Below are 21,348 nucleotides of genomic sequence, written 5' to 3' on the forward strand. Positions count from 1 at the left end.
CAAATGGAGACTGTTCAGGCTGTTCTTTCATCCGTCAGGATGGGGGACTGGATGATTTCCATCGATCTGCAGGATGCTTATCTGCAAATCCCCATCCATCCAAAGAGCAGACCTTACCTTTGGTTTTTCACGAACTCGGGAGTTTTCCAGTTCAAGACCCTTTGTTTCGGCCTCACCACTGCTCCACAGGTCTGTTTCAGCTATTCTGCATCAGTTAAATATAAGGATGCTTCGGTATCTGGACGATTGGTTAGTCCAGGCCGAATCTCTAAAGAAATGTCTCCGGTCGAGGGAGATAGTTCTGTCTCTTTGTGTTAAGTTGGGCATTCATATCAACTTTGACAAGTCCAGTCTAATCCCTTGCCAGATCATGACTTATCTGGGGATTGTTTTGAATTCCCAGATTTTGAGGGCTTCTCCTGCTCCGAAATGGATAGACAAGCTTTTAAGTCTGGTCGAAGAATTTTTGTCCTCCATAATGCAGCCAGTTTCTCTTTGGAAGATTCTCCTGGGCCATTTGTCATCCCTCATCCAACTGGTTCCCGGAGGTCGTCTCAGAATGAGGTCCCCTCAGTCGACACTTTGCCAGTCGTGGGATTTCGTGTCCGAGGACACGATAGTCGCCTCCTCTCCACAGTCGGAAGGATCTCCGTTGGTGGATGCAAGTTCACCGCCTCAAGTCAGGGACATCTCTTCTTTCAGTTCTGCCGGACCTAATGTTTTGGTCAGACGCCTCGGATCAAGGTTGGGGCGCGCACCTGGGCTCCGAAGCCGCTTCGGGTCTTTGGTCAGCGGAAGAGAGGATCATGTCAATAAATTGGAAGGAACTAAGGACAGTGTACCTAGGCCTTCTTTCATTTCCGGATCAATTGTTGGAGTCGGTTGTCGCGATCTTCGTCGACAACACCACAGCAGTCTCGTACTTAAGAAACCAAGATGGCACACAGTCGGACCTTCTCACTCAAGGCGCGATCAATCCTGTGTTGGGCAGAAGACAGGGATTACGTTGGTCCCTCAGTTTATCCTGGGCCATCACAATGTCTTAGCAGACGCCTTGTCGAGACCAAACGAAGTTCAAGGGTCGGAATGGACGCTTGCCAGGAAGTCTTCGACAGCCTCAGGAAGAAGTGGCCTGTCACAGTCGATCTGTTTGCCACCCCACTGAATTTTAGGTGCCAGATCTTCTTTGCCTCTTACCAGACTCCTCAGAGTGCCGGGACAGATGCTCTTTTGCAGGACTGGGAGGGCCTTCAAGCCTATGCATTTCCTCCGTTCGCTCTGGTGAGGTCAGTCCTCAACAAAGTGAGAGCAACCAAGCGTCTGGAGCTCACCTTGATTGCTCCCTTCTAGCCACAAAAGGAGTGGTTTCCCGACCTACTGGAAGCTCTGGTGGAGCCCCCCATTCGTCTGACAGAGAGACCAGATCTTCTCAAACAACCCCATTTTCATCATTTCCATCAGAGGCTCCACATGCTCATCTTCATGCCTGGAGACTGTCAGGGTTCTCCTCCACAGTGGCACGACAGTTGGCCGACCCAGTCTGCAGTGTTCTCCTCCGACATGGGACATTAATAAAGTCCTTAAAGTCTTTAGGTTCCCTCCGTTTGAGCCTCTGAATACGGCCGATTTTAGGGACCTCTCTTCTAAGACACTCTTCCTTGTCTCACTGGCTACAGCCAAGAGGGTGGGTGAACTGCAAGCACTCTCTTTTCTGGTTTCTAGATCTGGACAAGACATGATTTTGTCATACCTTCCCGAATTTGTCGCAAAGACTGAATCATCTGATAATCCCATTCCCAGGTCTTTCGTGAAGTCGTTGGTCGACTTTGTCGGTAATTTAAATGAGGAATTAGTTCTTTGCCCTGTTAGGGTGCTCTCATGCTATTTACGCCAGACGAAGGACATTCAGGGTCGTCCCCGTCATCTGTTTGTTTCACCCCGAAATGTCAAGAGGCCTATATCAAAGAATGGTGTATCCTTTTTTCTCAGAGATCTTATTATTAAAACTGGTGGTTCGGCTGCCTGTAAGGGCCAGACGCCGAGAGTACACAGTATTAGAGCAGTTGCTACATCAGTAGCTTTTATGAAGAACGTCTCGGTCGCCAAGGTGCTTGAGGCGGCGACTTAGCGGTCTAATTCTGTTTTTTGCCTCCTTTTACTTGAGGGATATTTCTCCAGTTCTAGGCGACCTTCGTTCCTTGGGCCCATTGGTGATGGCAGGATAGGTCGTCAGACAGGAGAATTAGGTAGTCTCCCTGTTTTACGTTTGGTTGCAACTTGTATATTATTTTTTCTTGTTTGTTGTATATATTTTTTGTTTTTACATTATAACTTATGGCAGTGTTTGGTTTAGTTATAATGGGAATTAGGCAGTTTGGTATTTAGGTGTTTTTGATGACAAGGACTAGCTGCTTGACAACTCATGCTGCTTCCATTGTCAGTGTGACATGGGACCAGCCACTGGGTTGTCGGTACTGGCGACTATGCTTCTCCCAAAGTCGATGCCGACCTAGGACTAGCCACTGGTTCGCTTGTCCTGACGACTCACGCTTCTTCCATTGTCCTTCTGGATAGGGAATTAGTCGATGGATTGTCTGTCATCTGGTGACTCGTTCACCATCTACTTTTTGTCTCACCTGTTGTCTCGGAGTCAGACACTCGTGCGAGATCAGGCGACATTTAATAGCCTTGAGTTTCTCGTTGACGACGTCGGTTGCGTTGATACACCCTCCGATGATCGTTTAACATGAGACCAGGTTGGACTGCTGGCACTCGTCCTTCGGGACTGAGTCGCCTTTTTGCTCCGCGCTCCTTTCTCTTGGCACAGAAATCTCGAGTCAGGAGTTGCTCATGAGCCGATATCGCTGCTGGCGACGTTGGGTTGCGTTGATACACCCCTAATGTTTGCTTAGCTTTGAATCGCCCAGGCAGTCCAGGCACTCATCCTTCAGGGAAAGAGTTGTCAATACCCGATCCTCTCTCTTGGTGCCAGACATTCGTGAGAGAGCAGGTGTCGTTGTAGTGCTTAATAAAATCATCGGGGTGCAGCCTTGCTGTCCTCATTTTGTCTGACTGGTCACTTGGTCGGTCACCTGACTTTAGTACAGACTGACTGACTATACACTTACTCCTTGTCCTTTACTACCGCAGTTCTGCAGCATTATGGTAAGAGACTTTGAGTTCTTAGTATCTTAGACCTCGGGTTGAGTTTTTAACTGCCTATGATATATATTTCTTTGATTGTTTTATGTCCTATTCTGTCCGAAGGGGAAATTGTACTCAGATTTCCTCCTCCTTTTCAGTGTGGTTAATTGGGCTAGATAAATTATATTAAGGTAATGTTTATTAATATGGAATTTTTATTCTAAAATTAATATTAATAATACTTACCTGTATAATTTATCTAGTCCCACCCATCCTACCCCACGATCTGCCTATCACAACTGATTTTCAGGGAAGGTTTTGTAACCGTCAACGGCAGCGTTGCCAACTGGCGGACAGAATAGGAGGTAACAGGGTTGCCAATGTGGTAAATTTTGATGCGGTTTTTGAGGATTTAGGGCTAGATTAATTATACAGGTAAGTATTATTAATACGATTAATTTTAGAATAAAAATTCCATAATATATCCCTTATAATTTTGAGTTTTGATTCTGGCAATAAGCCTAGGCTATCTTAGCAGTCGCTACTGTAGCCTAGTCTAAGATTCTGACATCTAAAACTAAGAAGCTAAATGCTTAAAATATGCCTATAAAATGTATAATTAATTAACCATAATAAAAAAAAACCTTCCGACCTCCTTTTGTTTACAATTGTTTTGTCAACACTACCCAGTACCCAAAAGCTTGCCAATTAACCACTTTTAACTAGCACACAGTATAGTAATCATACAGTTCTATTATAGCCATTCAACCACTGAAACTAATGAACAGTATAATAACCATTTATTTCTATTCTTTAATCTATCTTTACTCAATGGAGATACTGACAGCTATAATGAAACATATAATGACATTATAACAGAAGAAGAATTCTAGAAAATATTTGCTAGATTCAATGAGAGCAGTCTTTAATGTAGTTAAAGTAATTTTATTGTGTGAATTTTATTCCTTATTTTAGTTTACTGTAGAACCCCGGTCCTTGACTCTATTAAACTCAACATAATCAGATTTTGACACGAAAGTTTTAGTCAATTTTGCATCAGAGGTCGAACAAAAAACCAGAATCCGGCCTGACAAACCATACGATTTTTGTGAACATGTTAACAAAAGTGTTTTGTTCAGTCACCGCTAGTTAGCATTGTTGTTTAAAGCCAGCTCACTCTGCTGCTATTGTTTTGAGCAAGTATACAAGCTTGTACAGGAATATTTCCTTAGTTTTTGTGGTTTTCTGTGCTGTATTTTGATTCAGTCATGGGTCCCAAGACAGCCATTGCAGACAAGCAGAAGAGGAAAACGGTAAGAACCACAATTGAACTTTAGGAGATTATTGAAAAGTATGAAAGAGGCATTTGTGTGACTGATTTTGTAACTTATTTTTAATATTTTATTAATGTATTGTAATAATTATGCTTGTTTTTAAATGTTTTATTGTCAGCAACAAGTTTTGTGCATACCCAGTACAGTACATATTATACATAGCCTAGCCTATGAGGCCCAGTCAACCATTGGACATAGGCCAGTTTTTTTTATACAGTTCGTAAATGTACATTTAAAGGTAAGAAAAAGGTGTATAATATGATATGTTTTGTATAAAAAGGCAAGGTTATGATAATGAGAGGTGGTCAAGAATGGATTAATCCATTTTCAGCTATTTCTTATGGAAAAACGTTATTAAAATCTCAACTGAATCACATCTCAACTTTTTCTGGAATGGATTATCATCGAGGTCCAGAGTTCTACTGTATTTTGTTTGGGATGTCTTGCTTGTGCCTTTTTCAAAGTTCCCTGTGTAATAAAATGGTATTCCGTGATTCATTACCCATATTTGAAATTGGGAAGAAGCTTCATGATAAAAAGTAGGATTTTATTAAAAACTGAAGTACAGGACCATTTGGAAGTCATTCTGAAGCCGTCAAGGTAATAAATAGAAAGTGAGATACAAAATCAGGGTATATGTAGATAGTCATTTAAATCTGTATTTACAGGCACTGTGTTTACATCGGGGGACTGGAGGAACTGGAGGGGCAACGCCTGGTAAAAAGCTGGTTGGGTTGAGAGTTGTACGCTGTGAATGGGTAGCACCTACTGGAGCAGAGCAAGCTGTAGTATACCCAGCATCTGATTTAGGGTAAGCCATTATCATAATGTTTCTTTATAGCAATTTATATAAGTTTTATAATTAAAAACTAGTAAAACAGAATTATTTTCATTGTTTACAAGAACGTAATTATATTTATGAAATCATAATTTTATTTTTAGATGAATTCAGTGCTTTTATTAGTGATAAACAAGTGTACATTTAAATACAGCAAAATAATTTGACTAAGATGGAAATACTGTAATGGTTTCCTATGATTTTATTAAAATATACATACTATAATAAAACGTAGAGAAATGCAAATCAATTTATCTGCCCAGGATGTGTGAGGAAAGAAATCTTCAATGTAAACTGCTATTGCAGAAAATATATATGCATGAACAAAACCTTATAGATTTGATTATTATTTTTATCGTGTTATTTGCCTTCTCCTTAAAAGCAGACACTGTTGAGGAAGATGATAGGATTACACCTATTTGCCTGTACCTCTGCGTCATTGTCCCTGTTGTCACTTTACCCCCAGGCCCATACCCAGAGTTTTTTTTATGGGGGAGGGTTCGTTTTTCCCAAAACTGGACCTTTTCTTCCATAAATGTCATTGCACATATTTATAGGTATATACAAGATGAAACACTAGAGCAACAAGACCCTCTTCCCCAAAGAAGTTAGCTCATCGGCCCTTTCACGATAGAAATAACAGAGGAAGGGGGATTAGGGGAAGAGGGAGAGGCTCAAGACGATAGGATGGGCGCCTCTCATCACTCAGCCACACCAGTCGGGGGTTGCCTGGCAAATCACTGGAAGGTGTGGCAGGAACTGGGAGCAGAGCAGTGGGTGGTGGATGTTCTCAGGGTCAGGTATTTGATTCTGCTCGAAGTAACCCCACCCCTGACAGAACAGCCACTACCTCACCTCGCTAATGCTCAGGAACCTCAGAAGGCTTTTATTCTGCAAGAGGAAGTGAAGAAGATGATGGAAAAAGGGGCTGTGGAACAAGTATCCATTCGGTCAAAGGGGTTTTACAGCAGGATTTTCCTTGTCCCCAAAGCCAACAGGGACTGGAGGACAGTAATAGACCTGTCAACATTGGATCTGTTTATAAAAAAAAACAGATTCAAAATGGAAACTCCAAAGACGGTTCTACAAGCAGTCAGGATCAAGGACTTTATGCTGACAATTGACTTGAAGGACGTATACTTTCAGATCCCAGTCCATCAGTCTTCCAGGAAATTTCTCCGCTTCAGTCTTGCAGAGAAAGTTTTTGAGTTCAAAGTTCTGTGCTTCGGTTTGACAATGTCTCCTCAAGTTTTTACAAGAGTGTTCACTCTCGTGTCGACATGGGCACATGCTCAGGTGATCAGGCTAATAAGATATCTAGATGATTGGCTGGTGATAGCAAAGTCCAGAGAGAAATTACTCCGGGACAGGGCGACCCCTCTGCAGTTTTGTCACAGCTTAGGTATTGTGATAAATCAGGAGAAGTCGTAGTTGGATCCAAGTCAACGGCTTGGCTGTGCCAAAAATTTTACAATCTAATCTAATCTAATCCAATGCCTTTCTGGAAAAACAAACACAGCCAGCAAGACAGTGGGAATTCTAACTTCCTTGTAGAAGCTAGTACCACAAGGGAGGCTACACCTTTGATCTCTACAATGGAGGATGAAGGAGTTTTGGTCACCAATAGTAGATCACCCGTACGAGCAAATTTCCTTGTCGGCAGAAGTGAGGAAAGACTTGCTGTGGGGGGTGAAGGACAATTCCCCTTCAGCAACCCTCCCCGGATCTTTTGCTGTTCTCAGATGTGTCACTAGAAGGTTGGGGAGCCCATATGGAGGAGCTGCTGGTTTCAGCAAAATGGAGTGGCGAGGACAGAGAACTCCATATAAACGTGCTGGAGTTAAAAGCAGCGTTTCTAGCACTACAGGAATTCAGGGAGAGGGTAAAGGGGCAATTAGTGGTATTGATGTCAGACAACACCACAGTAGTAGCGTACATAAACAAACAAGGAGGCCTAGTTTCTTGGCAGTTATATGTAATGACAGTTCAACTTCATCAGTGGGCTGTAGAGAACCTAGTAGACATCAGGGCCAGATATATTCTGGGAAAAAGAAACATAGTGGCTGACAAGTTGAGCCGCAGGGATCAGATCCTGGGAATGGAGTGGTCCTTGCACCATCAGGTAGTGGACAGGATGCTCATGTTGTGGGAAAGGCCGATCATAGACCAATTCGCAACCAGGTACAACAAAAAGTTGGAAGTGTATTGTTCGGTAGTCCCAGACGTAGACGCTGTAGCAGAAGATGCGCTACAACACCCATGGGACAATCTGGAAGTTTACGCATTTCCTCCATTTTGTCTAATCCGTCAGGTTCTGAACAGGGTAACGCAGTCTCAGAACCTCAGAATGACTGGTAGCTCCTTTATGGCCGAAGGCAGAATGGTTTCCAGACCTCTTGGAACTCCTAATAGACATGCCGAGAGAGTTACCCCCATGGAACAACCCACTATGTCAGCCGCACATGGAGAGGTACCAACGGTCGATGAAGTTCCTATCACTTCACGGGTGGAGACTGTCAAGTATCTCTTGCGAGCGAGAGGGTTTTCGCAAAAAGCAGCAACGCAAATGGCAGGAAATATCAGAAAGTCATCTGCAGCAGTATACCAAGGAAAATGGTCAGCATACTGTGATTGGTGTCGTAGAGGGAACTTGTCTCCACCCGGTACCACTATTCAGCAATTAGCAGACTCTGATATATCTTTGGACAGAAAGGCATATGTCTGTATCTGCTGTAAAGGGTTACAGGGCTGCTCTAGCCTCGGTCTTACGCATGGAAGGTTTGGACATTTCGTCTTCATGGGGGTTGGCCATGTTGATGAAGAGTTTTGAGCAGTCATGTTCGCCAAAGGAACTAAAAGCCCCAGATTGGGATTTGACCATGGTACTGAGTAGTCTGACAAAACCCCCCTACGAACCACTAAGGCAATCCACAGATAGGAGCCTGACCCTGAAGACAGTCTTCTTATTGGCCCTAGCTTCAACCAAAAGGGTGGGGGAACTACATGGCCTGTCATATATCGTAAAGCATTCGAGAGGTTGGAAGTCAATGGTATTCGAGTTTGTTCCAGAATTCGTGGCCAAAACTCAAAACCCATCAATAGTGGACGGCAGATTCGACTCCTTTTCCATACCTTCTCTGGCAGAATTCATAGACAATGACAAAGAAGAGAAGCTTCTGTTTCCCGTCAGGGTAATAAGAGAGTACTTAAGAAGGACAAGGCACCTCAGGCTGGGGTGCCGGAGGTTGTTCGTAAGTACAGGATGGAACAAAAAGGAGGTGTCCAGGAATACAGTATTGTTTTGGCCAAGAGAAGCGATCAGGAATGCCTACATGACAGAAGACAGGGGGTCAAATAGCCAGGAGAGGGCTAGAGCTCATGGCATCAGAGGCTTGAGTGCTTCTTTGGCATTCAAGAAGAATATGTCTGTGGAGAGAATTCTGAAAGCTGGTATTTGGAAACGCCAAACAACTTTCACTTCCTTTTATTTAAAAGACGTTGCCCATAGATCCTTGGACACTTTCCTTGGGTCCAGTGGTGGCGGCCCAGCAAGTGGTATATCTCATCCAGTACCCCTGGCGGGTCAGTTTGTGTCTAGTCTAAGATGAAGGTATGAAAGTAGAATGAATGGGATGATTGGTCTTTTTTCTTTACTACTTTCTTTCTACTCCTTTACCTACGGGCAGTATGAAGGAGAGTACAGTGGTACCTCGACATACGAAATTAATCCGTTCCGAGGCGGCCTTCGTGTCATGAGCTTTTCGTATCTTGCACCGCATTTTACATGTAAAAGGCCTAATCCCTTCCAAGCCCTACAAAAAAAAACCAGTAAATTATATATTGCAATACACCCCCTGAACACCTGAACTAGCCCTGGTCACTACCAGCCCGAACCATCATTTATTAAAAATTTACCAAATCTTTGGTTAAAATAAACGATCAGTGTTGCCAATCTCCTGGCAAACACCCTCGTTACCTAGTTACCAGCCCACCGCTAGTAGCCCTGCCTCACGGGCCGGTCACACCTGCCCTCTCACGTCAATCACTTATCGTTCGCGGTGGAGTACAGATGTATCCACAGCGAACTCCTATTTGGTCTTGCCCGGCCTTCATTTGCACCTTTGATTTGATTGAATTTGGTGACGAATTACGCATCCCTTTGGATTACGGTTGGATTGCTCTTAATACCTTGTCATTAGACATTGATTCTGCAAAGGAAGAAACAACACAGGCTACGACAACGACTACTGCATCCTCGGCCACGACATCACAGAAAACGACGAGCGGGGGGAGTTCAACAACGTATCGTCTTTGCCACCAACAATGCAAGAAAACAGGATGAGGTACCCTATGACACGATAGTCATTCCTTATGCGTAAATTGTAGGGTAGCCTGTTCAATATAATGTAAAGACCAGATGTTTGGAATGTCAGGAGTGGTCTTTGGACCAGATGTTAGGGTATCTCAAAACATAGGAAAGGTCTCGTATTAAGAAGTAACTGTAGGCAGGAAGAGACTAACGTAGATCAAGATAAAGACTTAGAGACAGTGCTCTTTAAGAGACTTGAGAGTACGCTGACATCGAGTATGACATCTCTGTACCGATTTTATGTCAAGATTAGTTGAGGATAGATCGAGCAATAGGGATACTGAAATTACTAATCGTTCTGTTCCAGCTCCCCTGCCTGTTCCAGAATCAGCCCTAACCGGTGCTGGGGGTTATGGGGATCCGCAAGCCCACGGGCAGGATCCGCCGTCCCCCCTGGCGCGGAGCAGGCAGTGTTGGCAGCAGATTCCCCTTCCCTCGATGACATCTCTGTCACCGATTTTAGGTCAAGATTATGTGAGGATAGATCGAGCAATAGGGATACTGAAATTACTAATCGTTCTTTTCCAGCTCCCCTGCCTGTTCCAGAATCAGCCCTAACCGGTGCTGGGGGTTATGGGGATCCGCAAGCCCACGGGCAGGATCCGCCGTCCCCCCTGGCGCGGAGCAGGCAGTGTTGGCAGCAGATTCCCCTTCCCTCGATGTGTAAGTTCTCAGGATGATAAAAACTTAGGTCAGATATAGACGAGTAGGGATAATAGGTACATACAGTGTTTAGTTTAGGAAGAGAAGTGCAGGCTTCTTCGGGTCGGTTTTCTATTTAAAAGTAGTTAGTTTTTAGAGGCACAGTGTCCTTAGAGCATCTTTAGGCTTTTTCCTGCTTCGAGTTCCTTGCATCAGAAGCTTTTAGGCCAGGGTTGGTCTTTCAGATATGCATGCTCCTTCGTCTTTAAGGTTACTTTCCTCTACGTATACGATACGATAATTGTTAATATCAACTAATTCTCCGTTCAATGCATATTGACTTACGATATTCAGTATGAAGAGAAATCGAATAAAATTAACTACGGTTAGCCTAGTGTTCACGATGATATATCGTATGCATATTCTCAGTAGCCTAGCCTAACCTAAAGTATTCGCTGTACAACATATCGGTAGTTATTTTTATTTTGGCTAACGCTGTAGGCTTAAGGCAATCTTGACTTCGGATAATTCAATACAGGTGTAATTGAAAACGAACGAGAATCCGTCTGAGGATAATTAATATGAATGTAATCGAACAGAATGAAGATCGGATTCTGTCCGACTAAAGCATTATAATTGTATTATGTGTATCATCATATTGGCGTAGTATAAACACTAAACTCGGCAGTCATTCACGCTGGAATCAGCGGATGACGAATACGGGTTTGCGTCGCCGTATCCATCTCATTCTCTCCTGATTGACTAAAATGACTAACGTAACAACATCTCACTTATGCCAAGTTTGTACAAAACGTCTTAAAGGAGACGTGTCTTCAACTATGTTGACATTTAATATAGTCAATGAGGTATCTATCTTGGGCATATAAACATGTCAGATATAAGGAATTTGTATGCATGACGTCTTCATACGTTTTAACAAACTATTGCCGTCAGTATTTACATTGAGCTGATGTCAATTACAGTTACAAATTATTACCAGTCGTATTATCAAATACAATGACAACTGAAATTTAATATTAGGCCTAATAAAGTTAATTTAATTACCTTTAATATTTATTTTATTACTTTTCAATTAAATTATATTACACTAGCTTGTCGTCAAACAGCACTATTGTAAGGAGGTGTGGTTTAGACAGACAAGGATGCGGCTAGTCTATTTTTTTTTTTCTCCTTGGCTTCAGATTCAACCATATCACTTGGTCTCGGCTAATGTTTTTGTCCTTAGTTAGCATATTAATGAATATCTGGATACTTAACTTATGTAACGAAGTCATACTGTTCGTCTTACGCATGTAATTTAAGACCAAAAAAAAATTTGACTGATACGTCTCATCGGAAGCTAGTTTTTCCCTCGGTTAGATGGCGTTAAATTTAGGATTCCGTTCGTTTTTCACTCGTTTTCATAGGTATTACGAACCTTACACTTTATATACGTTATTAATCCTTTGTCTGTGTGAAAACAACAGTAATGAGCTCTTTCATGCTATTAGTTTCTTTTACCACGGCTGCGTTGGAATTCATACATAAGCTCGGGACTTCTGTCCAGGTTGCTGATGAACGTAATTTTGCCTTATTAGCTTCAGCTGCATTTATAACTGAATACAGTAATTACCGTCCCACGCGGATGAATACAATAACGGATGTTGCTATCGGATTCGATTACTGTCACAGCTGATCAATACAATAAAGTGATGTTGTTATAGGAGTCGATCGCATTAGCAACAAGTTCGCGTTCGGTTGTTCATAGCTGTACGGAGTTATACGAGTATTATCGTTAAGATAATACCCTTTTAACTTGCTGCAATTTGCGGAGGTGGAGATATTAGACGATCGTAATTTCTCTCTCTCTCTCTCTCTCTCTCTCTCTCTCTCTTCCCTGATTTTATCTCTCTCTCTCTTTTCCCTGATTTTATATTCTCTCTTTTTCCTAGACGATTGTGTTTCTCTCTCTCTCTCTCTCTCTCTCTCTCTCTCTCTCTCACTTTTCTGATTTCATATTCTCTCCATATTCTCTCATCCTATTTTTCCACGCTCTCCTAACACTGGACTCATTGTTGTGCAACAGAGGTTTTTTCTTCCGTTTCAACACCTTTTCAAACTTTCCTCAATTTCCCTTCAGCGCTGACTGACCTCATAGGTCCCAATACTCGGCCTTTGGCCTAAATTCTATTTTAAACCCAACAATCTTGCTGTCGAGTTAGTATTAGAGTAGGGAGCGAATATTCGGAATATGTATAAGGTATTCATGATATGATATATCACAAGAGGATTTTAAGTATTAGGAAAGATAGGAAAGAACATGTCTGGGTCTATCTGAGGGTATTTTTCCAAGTGCCAACCAGGCAGAGTACCAGACAGGCAGGTACAACACTACAAGAGAGGACATCACTACGATCGACGACACCGTTGTCTCCTCCGTACATGAGAGGCTAAGGCCACATGGGAGGTCTTCAGTTTCCCTCCATACATGAGAGGCCGAGAGCCACATGGGAGGTCTTCAGATTCCCTCCATACATGAGAGGCCGAGAGCCACATGGGAGGTCTTCAGATTCCCTCCATACATGAGAGGCCGAGAGCCACATGGGAGGTCTTCAGTTTTCCTCTACTCAGGTGAGGCACATAGCCAGCTGAGAGGAAACAGGTTTGTATCCCTTCCGCACTCAATGAGTTTTGAACCTTAGGGTAGAGGTGCAGGGAGTTTTCCCATCCACATATGCAGGCCTAGAAGGCCACACATGGGAGATTAGCTTGGACGAGTGACAAATGAACTTGAGACTGACTCGCGTACTCAATTATATTGACTGACAACTAGTACAAGTGGAGGGCCGGGCAGATTTGATTCCCCACCTCCAAATTAATGTTGTTAATCGGGCTAGTTCGAGGTGTTCAGGGGGGTGTATTGCAATATGAAGTTTTTATTGTAAAACTAATATTGTAATACCTACCTGAACACCTGAATGATTCCCACCCTCCTCCCCTCTCATACAGAGTTATTGAGTTATGATTGACGTGAGAGGCAGGTGTGACCGGCCCGTGAGGCAGGGCTACTAGCGGTGGGCTGGTAACTAGGTAACGAGGGTGTTTGCCAGGAGATTGGCAACACTGATCGTTTATTTTTAACCAAAGATTTGGTAAATTTTTAATAAATGATGGTTCGGGCTGGTAAGTGACCAGGGCTAGTTCAGGTGTTCAGGTAGGTATTACAATATTAGTTTTACAATAAAAAACTTCATTTTGTTCATGAGACTTTCCTGTCATATATATATAGCTGTATTCTCCGAAGTCCGACAGAATTTCAAAACTTACGACACACGCAGTGGGAGGCCAGGTGGATAGTACCCATTCCCGCCGCTGGGAGGTGGGTATCAGGAACTATTCCCATTTTCTATTCAGATTTTCTCTGTCGCTGGTACTGTCAACACCTGTTTTCAGTACCTCCGTCATTGGATTTCGTAAACTTTCGTTGCCACTTGAGTATTCTGATTGTCTTTTGGTTTTTTGACTTGGATTTGTGGTTAGGCATACGCTATTGTGGACTGTTTTGGATTATGCTTTGATTTTTCTTGGAAAAGATGTCTGGTTCTAGTTCTGCTAGTTTCAGAGTATGTTGTGTGGAAGAGTGTAAGGTGAGGCTACCGAAAGCTTCGGTAGATCCTCATACAGTATGCACAAGGTGTAGGGGGCATGTATGTTTGATAAATGATCGGTGTAAGGAGTGTGAGAGTTTGCCTGATTCCAGTTGGAAGACTTATGATTCTTATGTGCGTAAATTAGAGCGTGACAGGATCAGGAGGTCTTCCTCCAAGAGTGTGTCAACGAGTAGAAGTCAGGGTAGTGATTTTTCACCTGCTAACCCTCCTGTAGACTTTGTTATCCTTAACCCTGTGGTGTTGCCTTCGGGCCCTGAGGTTGTGTCTGTGGAAGGTAATGCCCTGTCTGTAATTATGGATTCCATCCGTAACCTGGAATCTAAAGTGCTCGCTCTACAAAGTAGTGTTGTGAAGTGTGGTGATGGTGTTAGTGCCCCTAGTGTTGTGGAGGGGGCGTCAGATCGGCCCTATAATGCCTCTAGGCCTGGACCTCTGTCGGACTCCCAGGACTCAGGGAGTGGGCAAGTCGAAAGCCGAAGGAGGGTTACAGGGGCTCCCCACCGGTCTGGCGTCCCTTCGGCAGGTCCTGATAGACGCTTCCCAGGCTGCCAAGGATCGTGCTCGTGCACGAATCCTTAAGGATTGCTTCTCGTCCCTGAGGCTTCCTCCCCGCACAAGGGGTGGAGCTCTCGGAAGGACTCTCGCCCTCTTAAGAGAAGCTTCAGAGAGGAGGACGCTTTATGTCCTCTTTCTCGAGATGCGTTTCGGTCGTCGCCTGAGAGTTTTGACGCTTTCCCGCCGCAGAAGAGGACCAGGACGTCATCGGAGGATGACGCTGTTGAGCGCCCCAGTCGCTCCAGGGAAAGAGCTGTCGCTTTTCCTGTGAGAAGGAAGAAGGCGTCCCCTCACCCCTTGTCTTCCCACAGGATCAGCCCTTCCCCTGAGAAGGAGTCTTCTCCTATGAAGAAGATTCTCCTTGGAATGCAGCAGCATTTGGCCTCGTTTATTGCCGAGGGGGAGGCAGAGCCGCGTCGACGCAGGAAGGACTAGAGACTGCCTATCAGTCCCCCTCTCCTTCTCCTCGTTCGTCTCCTTCTTCTGCTTCGTCGCCCTCTAGATTTCGTTTGCCACCTCAGCGCTTGTCTAGAGTTTTCGATGAGCGTCTCCCCAGACACTCATCGTAGCAGAGATCGCCGAGCTTCTTGTCAGGACGCTCCTCACGCTCCCCTTCATGATGCTCTACATGCTGCTCAGAATGACGCTCCTCCATGAGCTCCTCAGGCGGCTCGCAATGACGCTTCTCTTGCTGCTGCTGCTCGTCAGGACCCTCATTTCGCGGATCTTCAGGACGCTTCAGAGGCTGCTGTTAAGGATGCCCGGCCTTGTTCTATGAGTACTTCTTCGAAGCGGAGGTCCCTTTTGCGAATTGGACCTCAAGGTCTTAGAACTTCTCAGATGTTGCAAGACTCTTCTGTTGCTCCCGTTGAAGAGGGACAGTTATCAAGTTCGTCGGAGCCTGCGGATGAAGAGCAGCCTTCTACTTCGTCAACTTTGGACTACCAGGTTTTGGCCCGCCTCCTGAGGGACTTGTTTGGAGACAAGTTCCAACCCTCTGCCCCTCGCTCTCCTCCTTCGCAGTTAGCTTCATCGAAGACGAGGAGAACGCCAGGCTTTGTCAAGATGTCGACGTCTCTTCAAGAAAGTCCACGATTGGATGGATTCCAGGAAGGCCCAAGGCAAGACTTCTTTTGCCCTGCCTCCGTCGAGGTTGAGTGGAAAGGCGGGTATCTGGTATGAGACGGGAGAGGAAGTTGGCTTGAGAGTTCCTTCCTCTTCCCAGGGAGACTTTGCCAGCCTTGCGGATGCGCCAAGGAGGTCTCTCCTTTCCTCTGCGAAGGTGTCTTGGACTCTTTCGGAGCTGGATCATCATCTGAAAGGGCTGTTTCGGACGATGGAAGTCTTCAACTTTCTGGACTGGTGTTTGGGGGCCCTGGACTTGCAGTCTCGGAGTCTTAACTTGATTTGTCTGGAGGAGCTGTCCAGCGTTTTAGCTTGCATGGACAAGGCCGTCTGGGATGGTTCGGATGAATTGGCTTCCCACTTTTGTACGGGGCTTTTGAAGAAGAGGGCCTTGTACTGTAACTTCACAGCGAAGTCTGTTTCTCCCTCACAGAGGGCAGAGTTGCTGTTCGCCCCTCTGTCGAGCCATCTTTTCCCGCAATCCATGGTTAAGGATCTCGCCATCAGCCTGCAGGAAAAGGCTACCCAAGACCTCCTGGCCCAGTCGTCCAGACGTCCAGCAGCCCCTTCTACTACTCCACTTGGACAGGCTTCCAAGAAGCAGAAGCCCTTTCGCGGAAGAGCTTCCTCGAGATTGTCTCCTCAAGGAAGAGGTCTTCCTAGAGGCAGAGCCCCTTCCAAGCTTAGGGGTAAGAAGTGACGCGTCGGACCTTCAGACACCAGTCGGAGCCAGGCTTCTTTCCTTTGCAAAAGCCTGGAGAGCGAGAGGGATGGACAGCTGGTCCCTCGAAGTCATCGAAAAGGGATACAGATCCCATTCCTTGAACCTCCACCGATGTGCACGACGCCCAGGGATCTGTCGCCCTCCTACCATCAAAGAAAGCAGCAGATTCTTTTCGATCTGCTTGAGCAAATGCTCGAGAAGAGAGCTGTGGAACAGGTCCTAGATTTGGAATCCCCAGGTTTCTACAACAGGTTGTTCCTGGTGCCGAAGCAGTCAGGAGGATGGAGACCTGTCTTGGACGTCAGCAGGCTGAACCATTTCGTAAAGAAAGAAAAATTCAAGATGGAAACGTCTCAGTCGGTTATAGGAGCCTTAAGACCAGGCGACTGGATGGTTTCGTTAGACCTCCAAGACGCATACTTTCACGTCCCTAGCCATCCTCAATCAAAGAAGTACCTGAGGTTTGTCCTGAAGGGGCAGGTCTATCAGTTCAGGGCTCTTTGCTTTGGGCTAAGCACAGCACCGATGATTTTCACGGTACTGATGAGGAATGTGGCGAGATGGCTTCACCTTTCAAGAATAAGAGTCTCGCTTTACCTGGACGATTGGCTCATTCGAGCATTGTCGGAGTCGAGGTGTCTGGAGGACCTTCATACAACGTTAGAATTGACAAAGTCCCTAGGACTTCTTGTGAATTCGAAAAGTCCCATCTGATCCCTACTCAGTCCATCGTGTATCTGGGGATTCAGATGGATTCAGTGGCTTTTCGAGCTTTTCCGTCCCAGGAACGACAGCAGCACTGCTTTGACAAAGTTTCAGCCTTCCTGGGGAAGGAAACATGCTCGGTGAGGGAATGGATGAGTCTGCTGGGGACCATTTCCTCGCTGGAGAAGTTTGTTTCCTTGGGAAGACTGCATCTCAGACCACTCCAGTTTTTCCTTGTGGAGAACTGGGAGAACAAGGAGGATCTGGAAGTGACTCTGAAAATCTCTGTCTGTAAAGGATCACCTAAGGTGGTGGCTCGACCCCGCAAAGCTGGCAGAAGGTGTTTCTCTCAGCCTTCAGAGCCCCGACCTAGTGTTGTTTTCCGACGCGCCCAAGTCGGGTTGGGGAGCAACACTAGGGGGGGGAAGAAGTGTCAGGCACCTGGAGAGGGGAACAGGTGTCCTGGCACATAAATCTCAAAGAATTGGGGGCAATTCGTTTGGCGCTCCAATTCTTCGAGGATCGAGTTTCAGGCCGAGTAGTCCAGATCAACTCGGACAACACCACAGCTCTAGAGTACCTCAAGAAACAGGGAGGAACACACTCTCGGTCCCTGTTCGGCCTAGCAAGAGAGATCCTGCTGTGGGCCCAGGCACGGAATGTAACGATTCTTACGAGATTCGTTGCAGGAGTGGAGAACGTCCGTGCGGATCTACTCAGTCGGCGACAACAACTGCTTCCGACCGAATGGACCCTTCACCAAGAGGTATGTCAGGAATTGTGGAGGTTATGGGGACATCCCTTGGTGGATCTTTTTGCAACGTCGAGGACGAAGAGGCTTCCTCTATACTGCTCCCCTGTACTCGATCCAGGAGCAGTAGCGGTAGACGCCCTCCTCTGGGATTGGACGGGGATGGATGTTTATGCCTTTCCCCCGTTCAAGATCTTGGGAGAGGTCATCAGGAAATTTTGAGGCGTCAGAAGGAGCAAGGATGACGTTGATCGCCCCGTTTTGGCCTTCGAGAGATTGGTTCACGGAGGTCATGACCTTCTTAGTGGACTTCCCAAGGACACTGCCTTGGAGAGTCGATCTACTCAGACAGCCCCACTTTGAGAGGTACCACAAAAACCTCCCCGCTCTGAGTCTAACTGCATTCAGACTATCAAAAACTTGTCAGCAGTCTTTAGACATAGAGGTTTGGATCTAGCAAATAACAAGGACCTTCACGATCTTTTGAGGTCTTTTGAAACCTCTAAGGTGGCTCAGCCAAAGCTGCCTTCCTGGAACTTGGACGTAGTTTTGAAGTTCCTGATGTCTAGTCCATTCGAGCCTCTCCATTCTGCGACATTGAAGGATGTGACCAGAAAGGCTATTTTCCTAACCGCTCTGGCTACGGCGAAGAGTGTTAGTGAGGTTCAAGCCATCAGCAAACATATAGGCTTTAAAGGACATAATGCTGTATGTTCCTTAAGCCCAACGTTTTTAGCCAAGAATGAGAACCCGTCTAACCCTTGGCCCAAGAGCTGTAAAATCAAGGGGATGGCAGAAATTCTTGGACAAGAGCCAGAGAGAGTCCTGTGCCCTGTCAAGGCTCTCAAATTTTATTTAGATAAAACGAAGGAAAGTCGAGGTCCTTCGGACAATCTGTGGTGTTCGGTTTAGAGGCCAGACTTGCCTATGTCGAAGAACGCACTGGCGTTCTTCTTAAGGAAATACCATTAAGGAGGCTCATACGAACTGTCAAGACGGTGATCTTAAACTGTTAAAAGTAAATGCTCACGAGGTGAGGGCGATTGCAACCTCAGTGGCATTTCAGAAGAATATGGCACTCAGTGACATCCTGGGTGCCACCTTTTGGCGAAGCAACGTGGTGTTCGCTTCACACTACCCGAGAGATGTGAAAAGTGAAAACAACATATGAGAACTGCTGTTCGCTAGGGCCATACGTTTCCGCAGATACAATTTTGGGGGCAGGAAGTAGCACTCATCCTATCCTTTAGAAAATGGTTAGGAAGTGTTTTTTAATTTTATTGTGTTTTTATGGTTGTTGGGTCGGCCGCCAGAGGCAGACTTCCCAGTCATTAGCTTAAGTTATGCTATCTTAACTTATTTTAGGCTTGGTCAGGTGGTTGTTTTGCTTCGTTGCCCTCATAGTATGGTCAATATGGTCTAGTCACATTGTGGTCACGCCCCCGTTGACAGATCATCTAGAACTCACCAGCTATACAGGTCACTACCTTGCTGGAGACTCTAGTAAAGCAGAAGCAGACTTGGGTGACAGTAATCACGAAGTCAGCTATGCTAACAGGTAAGGAACCAAGGTGTCAATCATCTACATGTAATTTGTTTCCTAAATCCTATTCTGTCTCTTCCCACCTCCAATGGTGGGATTCAGCTATATATATATCTGACAGGTAAGTCTCATGAACAAAATGATATTGTTATGATACAATAAAGTTTGTTCATACTTACCTGGCAGATATATATATTCATAGTGCCCACCCACCTCCCCTCAGGAGACAGTGGCACTAGAAAATCTGAATAGAAAATGGGAATGGTTCCTGATACCCACCTCCCAGCGGCGGGAATGGGTACTAACCACCTGGCCTCCCACTGCGTGTGTCGTAAGTTTTGAAATTCTGTCAGACTTCGGAGAATACAGCTATATATATATCTGCCAGGTAAGTATGAACAAACTTTATTGTATCATAACAATATAATTTCCAGGCTTACAACACATGTTCTAGGGTTACGGCGCCGATCCGACGGAAGAAATATGACTCCAAAAAGGCAAAATACTGTACATACTTGAGTAATATTCAACTGCATGTAATGTTCAACCCCATTTTTACTGCTTATATTAGGACTTTAGCATATGTCCCTTAGCAATAAGCCTAGCCTATGTTAGCAGTTGCTACTGTGGCCTACTCTATGATTCTGACATCTAAACCTAAGAAGCTAAAAGCTTAGAATATGCCAATAAAATGTATAAATAATCAATATGTACTCATTTCAAATAATTATTAATTAATCATTAACTATAATACACAAACAAACAAACAAAAAAAACCTTCCAACCGTTTGTTTACATTCCCCCCTAATAGTACCGAACGATCGCCAAACAATCACTTTTCCTAGCACACAGTTAGCCATAAATTTTCATTATCTCTCTTCAACTAATGAAACTACCAAACAGTATAATAACCATTCATTTCCATTCTTTATTCTATCTTTACCTAATGGAGATACCGAGTTACTGACAGCTATAATGAAACATATACGTAACGTAATATTAAAACAGATGAAGAATTCTAGAAAATACATATTTGTTGGCTTCGATGATAGCAGTCTGATTTATTTTATATTTTATGATATCTAATTCACAATTTTTTTTATTAAATGTATTGCATGTACTCATTTCAAATAATTATTAAGTAACCATTAACTATAATAAACAATCAAACCAAAAAAAAGCTTCCAAACTTCTGTTTATGTTCAGCACTTACGAGTACCGAACGATCGCCAAGCAACCACTTTCACCTAGCACACAGTACGTACAGTAATCAAATTTTCATTATCTCTCTTCAACTACTGAAACTACCAAACAGTATAATAACCATTCATTTCTATTCTTTATTCTATCTTTACCTAATGTTTTTTTTTTTATTAAATGTATTGCATGAATAAGTTTTTCAATTTACAGCATCCTTTTACCAATAGAATACATAGAGCACAAGGGGTAGATTCTGACCAATAGGAGAGCAGGATCTTATGGGGTGACTAACATCAGGAACCAATGGGAGAGCGGGAGGATGGTGGCGAGTTTACTCAGTTGGCGGCGCGCGAGTTTTAAAATTGTTCTCGGTGGTCCGGGTGAATCTCGGGACTTTACAGCAACAACCTTTCGTAACTTTAACTATTTTCGTATGTAGAGCCAAAAAAAATCATATTTGCTTTCGTATCTCAAGTTTTTCGTAAGTTGAACCTTTCGTATGTCGAGGTACCACTGTACCATCATAAGCTGGAACGGACTAGATGCAGGTGAGGTGGTCAGCCATACTGTAAAGTTATTTTAGAGTATAGTATACTTTTCAGTAGTAACACACTCCTCTCGGTAATAGGAAAGAGAGGGGTGATAGTAGATCCAGATAAAGGGACAAGAGTGGTTTATGAGAATGGAAGGTTCTCTATTTTCCATAGTTTATAAACCATGGCATGGCACCAGCACCCAGTGAGGGAA

At 44.4% G+C, this 21,348-nt stretch overlaps 1 protein-coding gene across 4 annotated transcripts in view; it reads left to right on the forward strand.

Annotated features, from left to right (window-relative positions):
• The window catches only part of LOC135216800 (protein FAM8A1-like), a 121,173-nt gene that overhangs the window by 91,659 nt on the left and 8,166 nt on the right, over window positions 1-21,348 (forward strand). For all 4 annotated transcript variants that reach the window (XM_064252288.1, XM_064252289.1, XM_064252290.1 and 1 more), the window contains exon 7: window positions 5,147-5,289. In XM_064252288.1, coding sequence (XP_064108358.1) covers window positions 5,147-5,289 — 143 coding nt within the window. The remainder of the gene's footprint in view (window positions 1-5,146; window positions 5,290-21,348) is intronic.

The sequence above is a fragment of the Macrobrachium nipponense genome, chromosome 6, assembly GCF_015104395.2.
Source record: "Macrobrachium nipponense isolate FS-2020 chromosome 6, ASM1510439v2, whole genome shotgun sequence".
Lineage (NCBI taxonomy): Eukaryota > Metazoa > Arthropoda > Malacostraca > Decapoda > Palaemonidae > Macrobrachium > Macrobrachium nipponense.